This window comes from Dryas octopetala, chromosome 9, assembly GCF_963921425.1.
Source record: "Dryas octopetala chromosome 9, drDryOcto1.1, whole genome shotgun sequence".
In the NCBI taxonomy this organism is placed as follows: domain Eukaryota; kingdom Viridiplantae; phylum Streptophyta; class Magnoliopsida; order Rosales; family Rosaceae; genus Dryas; species Dryas octopetala.
Window position 1 is genome coordinate 390,256 of NC_141374.1, and position 10,938 is coordinate 401,193.

The 10,938-nt window shown below is 35.9% G+C and overlaps 1 protein-coding gene and 1 long non-coding RNA gene across 3 annotated transcripts; both read left to right on the plus strand.

The window, feature by feature from the left end:
* Positions 1 to 2,579: 2,579 nt before the first annotated feature.
* Positions 2,580 to 4,698, plus strand: BZIP60 (basic region/leucine zipper motif 60). Its single transcript, XM_086228132.1, has 4 exons — positions 2,580 to 3,189; positions 3,519 to 3,739; positions 4,163 to 4,456; positions 4,547 to 4,698. The coding sequence occupies exons 1-3, from the start codon at positions 2,699 to 2,701 to the stop codon at positions 4,411 to 4,413; spliced, it is 963 nt and encodes a 320-aa protein (XP_086084258.1). The 5' UTR covers positions 2,580 to 2,698; the 3' UTR covers positions 4,414 to 4,456; positions 4,547 to 4,698.
* A 116-nt stretch (positions 4,699 to 4,814) lies between these two features.
* Positions 4,815 to 6,901, plus strand: LOC147273010 (uncharacterized). 2 transcript variants are annotated; one of them, XR_015119683.1, is made up of 4 exons: positions 4,815 to 4,974; positions 6,142 to 6,536; positions 6,619 to 6,723; positions 6,819 to 6,901. It is a non-coding gene; the product is annotated as an uncharacterized LOC147273010 (long non-coding RNA). The 2 variants fall into 2 exon arrangements; XR_015119682.1 differs by lacking the exon at positions 4,815 to 4,974 and having other exon boundaries at positions 4,984 to 6,536.
* Positions 6,902 to 10,938: the final 4,037 nt, after the last annotated feature.

A 10,938-nucleotide genomic window follows, 5' to 3' on the forward strand; every position in this document is an offset into this window, starting at 1 on the left:
TTTATATGTTTTAATAAGGTAAGTGTGGATAGACAGGAAGAGCTGGATAGGCGCATGGCAGAGTATGAAGGGATCCCAGCAAACCCATTTATCACTTCTATTGTCTGCAACAGGATATTTGGAGAAGTAGTAGGACCTGAAACTGGTGGACGAGTAAGAGCGATGGGCTTGGGGTAGCACCCGCAAATATACCTGGCTTGGTAGTTCAGCGACGTGGGGTTGGGGCAGAGCTTCAAGAACTGAGGTTGCCGAATGAGCAACTGGTGGCTGAGGCAGCCAGACAAGTGGAGGTTCAGAGGCTTGAGATGGAGCACAACCGAGGTGTAATGGAGCAGTATCGTGTTGAAATGGAGAGGCTGCTGATGATCAACACTCAAGAGATATTGAACATGCAAAGGCAGCAGTCCCAACAAGATTTCAACTTCAATGGGAGGCTGACCACAGCTTTAGACAGCTACTTCAGGGGTAGCATTGGCACAAACATGAGCAACACTGCTTACTTGGCACCCGCACTGCCCCCACTTCAAATTGGCACAAATTTCTTCGATCTTCCACATAGGCCCTCTGCATTTAATTCATTCTCTAGAGGGGGAATGACTGGTTCCCCACATATGACGCAACAGCTTCCTAATCATGACATAGGAGCGGAGGATGGAGCTGGGGAAGCTGTTGGCGCTTCAACCAGCGGAAGTGGGAGGTCATAACAAACTTGATTCTGGCAAACGGTGCAAGGCTGCTAGTAAGAATCCTTTTGTTGTTCTGAGTATTATGATAATTAAGCTCTTTTGGACACCTTTTGTGATGGAAATGCAAACTTGGTAGTTTATATTATGGTTTAGGCTATGATATATATTATCAAGTTTGTAAGGGTGGATAAATACTTGAAAAGTATATGATTAAGTGTTGCAGCCAATAATTATCAAACATGGGTTTTGGTATCTCTGCTAATTATTGTTGTAGAAATTGTGAACTGTCTAAGTTATTGAGAATGGTTGTAACTTTGCACTTCTAAGTCTGCTTGTAACATTTAGAGAATTTCAATATATGCAGCATTTCCATTTTACATCAAACTTGCAAGTCTGTTCTGGTTTGGTTGTTCCATTTAACTTCTTACAGTTTATTTTCCTTGCTTATATGAAATTGAGATATCTGCTAGTCTGTTAGTACCAATTAGATGTGTTTAGTTGGTGGTGCAGAATTGTGCTTGTTGTCATGCAAGTATCAGCTAAGACACTTTTGAGAATAAGATTATGAAAAATGCCTGGCAAGTACCACTATTAACATTGAACCAACCCAGAAATGCAGTTCTAGTACTTGCAAATTTAGTTTTAATTGGTTACTGCATAAATTTTAATCCCACTGTAGCAAATATGTGGTGAGAAATGTAAATTGAATGCCAATTAATTTATCACCACAGTTCTGGAATGGTGGAGGAGTTTTGAAATTTGAAAACCAAATAAGCAACCAATTCACAAATGGTGGGGATGCGCAACATCCAACTGTTAGGATTAGTGATCTACCTAATCCACTTTTAACAAAATAGTACTCATGTCCATGGGATGGGATTGTTTATTGGGATTAATGCTCACCAATGTAGCAACTTTACAAGTAATGATGAAGGGGAAAAACCAACTACCTGCAGGATAAGTGAGAAGCAAGGGTATCAGACTATGATGACAGTTTGTGTCTTCAGAATCCACCATTCCTATATTTGGGTTTCCTTAGATGGCTTGCCACCCCATTTTGTACCTCTAACATGATAATAGTAGCTGAAGGGTAGCAATTGGAAATCCAAACCAAATATAGTGGTTGTTGACTCAATAGATAACATAAAACATTGGTGGTGATAACCATAAAATGTTGTAGTGCATCAACTATGTCCAGAGTGTCATTTAACGATTTTATGGACATAAACCTTGACGAACGTGCTATATTGTAAATTGTCATTATAAATTTGAAAAAAAAAAAAAAAATTGTGGACCAACATACCCCTATCATTTGTGGATGTATTTGTAAGTGAGTCTAAATTTTTGAGAAATTTAGAAAATTAACCTATTTTGATTGCTATTAAAGATTTATAACCTTTTTTTTTTTTTAGAAATTTGACCTTAGAATAATGCTTGAACTCCCATCGAAAAGTGCTCAAACCCCCCTAGAGTAATACTTGAACTCTATCGAGTAGTGCTCGAGGAGTGTTCGAGCACTTCTCGAGGGGGGTTCAAACACTACTCAAGGGTCAAATTAAAAAAAAAAAAAAAGATTAAAAGTTTTTATTTGACTTCAATTTTGATTAATTTTTCAAATTTCTCTAAAGTTTTATATAAAAAGTGGTGCCCCTTTAAAATTATTGATATATTTACGGGTGGGAATAACAGCAGTGAGCAGTTACAGCACTCAAAAAAAATTGTCTGAATTTTTCTTTGTCCAGCTGGCATGATTCTATTGGCGTGGTGATGGCATCGCTGCAAATCCTATGTGGCTTGAGAATATATAGCGATGATGTGAAGATGATCACACTTGGAGCAGCGAGACAAGCACTGCCGCACGTGTCATCCCTGAGTTTTCTTACTGAAGAAGAGTCTGAGTTTGACCCAGAAACCGCGTTTCCATTCCCTTTTCTATGCTATGCTATGCTATATATTCCTCCAATGTCCGTGTATTTGTTTTGGTATTTAGGGTTTTGTAAATAGTTTTGAATATGGAATCGGAAGGAGACGTTGAATTCTTGGGCAACGACAATGACATGGTGATCGGAGAAATCGATTGGGATGTTCTGTTGGAGGGCGCGAACGCGTTGGATGCGTTAGAGTTAGAGTTGGAAAATCCAGTCGTCCCGGCAACTGGTTCTTCGTCGTCTTCATCATCGTCAACGGTGGAGGATGCTCCGGCGAACCCATCGCCGGATTCGTTTCCCTCTTGGATCGGTGAGATTGAGACCATTCTGATGAAAGACGACGATGACGGCAAAAAGGTTGTTGCTTCGACGGAGGAGCCTAGTAATCAATTCTATCAGGATTTTATAGCAGATATACTCGTGGAGTCGCCTTCCACTGACGGTCCTACTGACGTGGATTCCAACGCTTGCGCCGATTCGGAGAAGGAAAAACTCGGCGGATCGCCGCTCAACGATGACGTCGACGCCGACGCCGACGCCGACGCTGACGATCCCATCTCCAAGAAAAGGAGAAGGTACCATTAATTTGTTCTTATAATCTTATTATTATTCCTAAATGTTTGTGTTAGGGTTTTCCAATTTTATCAAGCAAGATTTATTTCATGGGCTTTGCTCTTAATTGCAAATAATTTGGTTTTAAATTTCTGTGGTTGTGGTGTAATTATACGATGACATTTTATAATCAGAAAATGATAGTTTTGTAATGGGAGTATTATTTTATTACAAGTTCAGTTTTTTAATGCTTTAATAAGAGATGGAATTTAGTGGGCAAGGCCAAAGTAAATGAATAAATGGACTATTGTAGAAATAATATGATATAGTAGAATGTGGTTTGGAATTCCAGGCAGCTGAGAAATAAGGATGCGGCGATGAGATCAAGGGAGAGGAGAAAGACTTATGTGAACGATCTGGAGATGAAGAGCAAGTACTTTGAAGCAGAATGCAGGAGACTGGGGCGTTTGCTCCAGACCTGTTATGCTGAGAATCATGCTTTGCGCCTCAGTTTGCAGATGAGCAATGTATATGGTGCTTCCGCCACCAAGCAGGAGTCTGCTGTGCTCTTGGGTATGCTTTATCAACCATCTTCTCTTTGCTTCCTTTGTTTATCCTGGTATCATCAAGCTTAGTAGGTTGGGGGAAAAGTGGGATAATTTTTTTGGCATGTTAAAATTAAAATCATAACCGAAATTTGTGGGGCCTTGTAGCAATTGTGTGCATAGATTTACCGCCACGCTACACCCTAGGCTTGAGATTGAATTTCCTCCATCATATGGCTGATTTACAAAAAAAAAAAACAAAACAAAACTAAACTAAACAAAGCAAAACAAAATATAAAGTTAAAACCATGACTGAAATCTGAAGTATTATTTGGCTTTTGGTATGCTTGCAATGAATGCTAATTAGATCATACACAATGTGTTGGCTACAATGATCTGGAATACTTGGTGTTTGGCATGCTGATTAGTTTTGGTCATGGTTGCTCTGCAGAACTCCTGCTGTTGGGTTCCCTGCTTTGGTTGGTGGACATCATCTGCCCGTTGGCTCTACCTCTAATGGCCCTCCTACTAAATCGAGGGAGGGTTCCTCGGGACAACCTGGGAAGGAAAGCTCTAAAAAGCGTGGGTCCAAGAGAGGCAGGAAGTAAGATGTTTGGGCATTTGGTGCTACAATCTTTTGTTAAAAGTAGGAGATGCAAAGCTTCCAGGACAAAGATGAAACAGAGTTTCCTTGTTTCTTGAGTTTTCTTACGAGCTGCCTCTCCCTCTAACCTTAACTGTTGAGGTTCGTTGGTTGGTGTTGGTTTGTTCTTTTATTTTATTTTTTTCCATTTTCTTTTAGTTGCTGATAGGACCTTTGGTTCTTTTGCATTAGGCGTTTTGGGCATTAATGCTGGCGGGGAGGGCCTTATCGAGTAGACTATCTAGATCACCATTATGTTTTGAACTATGATATGGAAATCCTTCAATTATGCTTTTGTACCCTCTTCTTGGTTAATTTATAATGAGATCGTTATATATATAGAAGTAGTTGCTTTACTAAACATGGTCTATTTTTTATGGTTTTATAATTCACATGATTGGTATTTGTTTCCTCTTGGGGGATTCATCTCAGTTGAACACTTCCTTTTTTTTAGATCCAAGTGATATTTCATTTGTTAAGGTGCGGCTGAAATAAGTTCAGAGTTTGTGTTTAGACAAAAGAGAGAGAAAGAGGAGCAATTGAGTCGTGAGACTTACAAAAGCTCTGATACCATGATAAGCTTTGCAAGAATATGGTTTGAAGCCTCAAATCATTCTGAGGTATTCCATTGAATATATAGGATATACAAACGTGTTTAAATGAGCTGTACAAGCTAGAGTTACACTCCTTAATTTCATGAATTGTCTAGCCTATACGTAATAACTCTTAAATTACATGAATTATAATTACAATAAATGAGATAAAAGGGAAAGTCAACTAAACCAGGTAAACTAAGTAACAAGCAAGCCAACTAATGTATATCTCGTAATGGTGCGTGAAGGAGAAGGATCATAACTGAAATTAACAAGGAAAACAATTAGGGTGAGCCTCAGTAAGAGCTGTGAACGGCACCCTCGAACAGTTATTTGATTCTTTCTTCTTCTTTGTTCTTTTATTCTTCTTTTTTAGATGGTAATGAAGACAGAATATCTTAAGTTTTGCAAAGTGCATTTTTGGGGTCAAAGGGAGCTTAAATAAAGTTCAGGAGTGGCTGAAAGTAGGAAATTTAAAAATGAGAAAGAAGAATTAAGAATGAAGAAACCTTAAAGTCTCATTGAGGCCATTCTGGGAGTCTCACCAGAAACTTTCAAACTTCCAAGAAATTTCATTAATCAAAAGTTGGGTAATTCCTCTATAAAGAATTGCTTATATTAAGGTTTTTTTTTATTTTTTATAGGAGACTTGTTTATATTAATGTTAAATCCTAATACAGTATGAAGAAGCTATTATAAAATTAGGGTGATAATCCAATAGACATAAAGCAACCTAAAACTGTAAACTAAAAACAATTATTGGAAGAAACACATATTGGAAGATAATCCAATAGAAAAACACCTTTCATCTCTATATGCATGAATGCCTTTAAAGTTTAAACATTGTTTCATATTCGCAACTAAAAACAATTAACAGAAAAAACTAAATCCCTATGCTCGCACTTAAAGTATATGTCCATCTATCAACTCCATACCATGGTTATCCCATACATTTTCAACTTTTGCATTTCTAATCCATCTTTTCAAAACATATTGATCAGGCAAATAAAAGTCACCATGCACTTTTAAAAATGCTACAATGTGTCTACAAGGGATTCCTTCAAACTCAAAATATTGGCAACTACACTTTGCAAAATTAGAAATCTTATCGTACACAAGCTCTCGCACTTTAAAATCCTCTTTACCAACCCTTTCAACTACATAAACTGACTTCATGTCATCATCATTTTTCAGTTTTGCAAAATAAGCATCACTTTCAAAAATCTTTCAACCCTGTATGGAGTTGATAGATGGACATAAGTCATTGATGATGGAAAATACGAAGTTATCTCAACTTTTTTCGGAGGCAGTTGATCTTTCTTTGCTCTCAAAAGAAGGGACTAAGTATTTAACAGAGACACTCGAATCAGCTGTGGATCAAATTAAGCAACTCAATAGCACTATGAATATTGAAGAGGTGCAAGTAGCGAATAAAGAGTGTGAGCTGGTCATTTATGAACCGCTACCAGTTAAAGCAAAAGGATGAAGCCAACAAAAGAGAAGGCAATCGGTAAGCCTAGACTTTGTAAAGCATGTGGACAACGTGGAGTGGCACATGATAAAAGAAATTGTCCAAAATTGAAGGACCGGTATGCATTTTATAGTTGTTCTTTGATCATTTATTTCCATTTAATTACATTATACTTGTGTTGAATTTTTATTTTCTTTTAGGTCTATCATCCTAAACAACAAAGAAACGCATGTTGAAGAACCAAATTTTGTTGTGTACTCTCCATCTTTTGAAGAATCACTTCCATGATTATTTTTTCTCATAAGGTATGTGAGCCAAAAATTATTTACAACTACTTTGCACTTGTCAAGTTGTCAAACTGTAGTAACATTTTATTTGTCATTTCTCCATTTGCCTCCAGGTTTTATCAGGTTGGGCTAGTTATCTTATGCGGATGAAGAATTATAGATGACTAGATGAGTCAAATTTTTTTTTTTTTTTTATTTTTTATGGAGAACTAGATTTTATATTATGTCAGTGACTTCTTTTGTTTTTTATTTTCTATTTTCTGTACATTTAATCAAGCTACAATTGTCTTGCAATTAAAGTGATCAATGATTATTTGCCCCTTTGATATAAAATTTTATCACCAAGTTGTGTCAGAATATGTGAGTTACGCCCAGCGCACTATTCGCTAAGCTAGTGATTATGGGAACTAGTTTGTTACTTGGATCAATAATCAACTAGCGTATATGAATGGCCACTTTTTCAGAAGTACACCAGCTGAATTTCACTTGCTCAAGAAAATAGGACCACTTATTTTTATTGGACAAATTGGTTGCCAAAACAAGAATGTTTGACACACTATTGTTGAGTGGAGAAGCATGAGACATTAAAATTTGTTTAGTTGTAAGTGTTATTATCATAGCAAGTTAGCAACTAATAGCATCTACAAGAAGCTTGTAAGCAAGCTTAATTAAAATTCACAGCTTTAAATTGATGTACTTTTGCACCTCATGCATCTTACGTACTATTGGACAAATATATTGCCTCAACTTGGTAAACACAAGCAACCTTCCTTCGCCTACAAAACGAATGATATACTTCATTTGAAATTGATATTTGACACTTTCACAAGAAAACAAAAAAAGAAGAAGATTATGTTTTCATGGTGACCAAGCTAGTTAACCAATATGATCTATATACAAGTACTATCCAAGATTGATAACAAAAAAATCAAGGCTGATATTATATCACAAAAGTAGAGCTGCACACAAGCACAAGGTGAACCTCTCTCGATCTATAGATAATCAAATTAATTGCTTGTACAAACATTAGTAATTATACAATACCAACATTAGCTCAATTCTAACAAAAGAAAAACAATTTTGTCCAGAAATATCCAATAAGTCCTTCTAGACCTTCCACCTTCAATAGGGTTTAGGAATGCATCATTAATAGCCAACATGGAAGCTGGATTTTTGGCTTGAGGCAATCAAATGCTTCTCCTCTTACTTTATCTGCTTTCAGCACAAAATCATCCATACACGATGAAACTAGTAATGCTGCCCAAACATGAATGAGTTGGCTTTCAGAAAATAACACAAATTATAACCAAAAGTTTTCTGGTTTTTCACATCAATTTTTCAAGTAATACTACATAAAGAAGATGTCCTTAACAAAGCAAAACAGGAAAGAACTAGAAAGATCCATTAAGATCTTCTTTTTTTTTAAAAAAAAAAGTGTCCAAAATCGTAAAGAACAAAATTGATATATATATTGAACCGATAATAATTATCTTTATAAAGAGAATTTTAGCCAAAAAAAATTCTATTCAGAATAATCTCAATAAGTGCCGAAAAAATTATAACCAAACTAATAGAGATGCAACAATTAGAAAAAATCAATTTCAAATGTAGAGATAGAGTTGTAGCAAATTAAAGAAGTTCGATTGAGAATATTCCCTGCAAATACCCAGAAAAAAAAAAAAAAAAGTTATAGGCAAACCAAATTTGGAGATACTGAATTAAACAAGCATAAAATCCTTTAAAATCATCAGAGAATAATATAGAGATTGCATATGCTGAGCCATAAAAAATCGAAAACAATTAAAAAAGCCTATGATCAAAACGTACCTGGTGTTTGGCAACAAGGAGGCCAAAGGGAGAGCGAGAGAAGACGATGAAGGGGGGGAGAGAGAAGGAGAGTTAGGGTTCTACAATGCTTCTGAACGTGGGAGAGTTGCAACGTGAGTTTAATTCTTTTTTTTATTTTTCTTGAACGTGATTTTTTTGGAATGGGTGGGTTTTTGAGTTGGGTCAAGTAATTTAAGTTGGATAGTAGGCTGAATAAATTGTAGCCGGTTTAGAGAGATGTTAGTTTCTTATTATTTTACAAACAAGTTAGTTTTAGAGCGCTCATATATATATATATATAATTTTGTAAATGACATAAATTACAAATTTTAATTAATCTAGTCCCACCGACTACCCACCCACGCCACCACCTTCCCCACCCTCTGAGTCTCCAACTACACTCGTCTCTCTCTTCTATTCTCTCTTCTCTTCTCTCTATATACTCCTCATCTCTTCTTTGCATATTAAAATTCCTTCACAAGTTTGATTTATTTTTTTCTCCAATTCCAAGAGCCCAGCAACCAAAGACAAAAAAAGCATCTCCATTAATTGCATCTTCTTAGAATAAACTTGGAAATCAAGTTGGGATCAGATTGATGGGGATCCCAAATGGCAGACCAAACAAAGATTAGCCCAACATATTTCAATCACAATCATAATTGTTACAAAAAAAAAAAAAAAAAGAATGACAAGGCTGCAACGGCTGCCACTGGAGGGAAGTGAAAGAGTTTAGAGAGAGAAATAAGAGAGAAAAAGAAAGGGGAGGAGGTTATGAGGGTGGTTGGAGGGGGGGAAGGAGGTGGCGTGGGTGGAGATGGGTGAGTAGTGGGCTTTATGATTTTTTGTTTTTCTAACCTTTTAATTTCTTAATATTATTTGTGGGAAAAAAAAGTTTGTAGATGTGGCAAGATCTAAGTCATAAATGATTATTAGAGGGCTGAGATCAAAAGTCAGGTATAGTCTAGTAGGAAGAAAACTAGCAAAGGATCCAAGCCTGGATGGTGGTTGTGGTGGGTGGGTCTTTTTTCTTAAAATCTCAAATGTTATGGATTTTGGAAATGACACTTATTTAGGTGGAATTTAAAGTCATAATTTATGACTCTCAAATTCCATAATTTTTCCTGCGTAAAATTCTAAGATTTCCGTATTAATGAGACCAAACAAGGGAATTAGAGATTTTCATTTCTCAAATTCTGACTTTTAATGAAATACCAAGTTAAATTTCTCTATCCAAACACACTGTAAGTGCCTGTTTTAGTTTACTTATAACTAAATGATATTCTCTCTCCTCTCAACCATATCTAGCTAATGAAAAAGCAGTTCCTAAAATAGTTAAGTGAATAGCTAATCTGTTGGAGTATGATTTTAGGAGGAAATCAACTAATATATTATATAGCTAGGGAAGGAGATAACTAACCTGTTGGAGTTGCTCTTATAAGATATGTTTAAATATATCAAAATTAAGTTATATTTCATTTACTGTTTTAAATTTTTTATTAACTTGAATATCAAAAGTAATTTGCAGTAATTTAAAATTGTGACATAAGTATATAATTGCGTTACACTTATAATCGCCCCCAAGGACCCCAGCAATAGAATTACAACTGTGGGGCAACCAAAAAGTTGTAAGTGTGACTGTTACATTCCTGATTCAAACCTAATACGTAGTATAGAATTGGTGAATATTAAAAATATTTTTCAGCCCACTCATTTTGAAAACTTGGCTTCCTCCATGTTATTCTAGCCTTCTAGACTTCTAGCTAGTAGCTACTGGAGGAAAAAAAAAAAAAAAAAACAATGCCGCTGGGTGTGTAGGAATTTTGGAAAGAGAGAATTGAAAATACGAGCGCTGAGTGTTAGGTAGGTACAGATCCGGTGGGCAGTGATGATTTTACTTTTTAGTTATGCAGTTTGGTAAGTCTGTGAGCTCCTTTGAAATTACAAGAATACCCCTAGCTGCATATTCAAAGCGAATGTGCGCAAAAAGATGCCTTACCTTCCAATTCCCAAATTCCATCTTCCCAGCTAGTATTCCATCCCGCGAGGATGTAGCATTATCAAATTTGCCCTTTTAAGTCTTTAACTTTCTCACATTTATATATTTCCCCTAAGCTTCTTTTATTTTTTCAACGTCAATCCCATCCTAAACCTATTTTTCTAGTTACAATGCTAAACCTTTTATTTTGTCAATGCGATGAATATCACTCAAAATAGTTGTGTTACGAAAGCTCTTTCATGTGGTTATTGTGTGGATTAAAAGTAATTATGGCATTTTTCTTTTCTTTTCTTTTCTTTTTTTGCTAGGTATTTTTTTTTTGTTTTTCTTAAGTCTCAATCAATAATAGCATGATAGGATAACTTATTTGCAAAAACACGTTGATAGGGCAATCCACTTTAATGAACCGA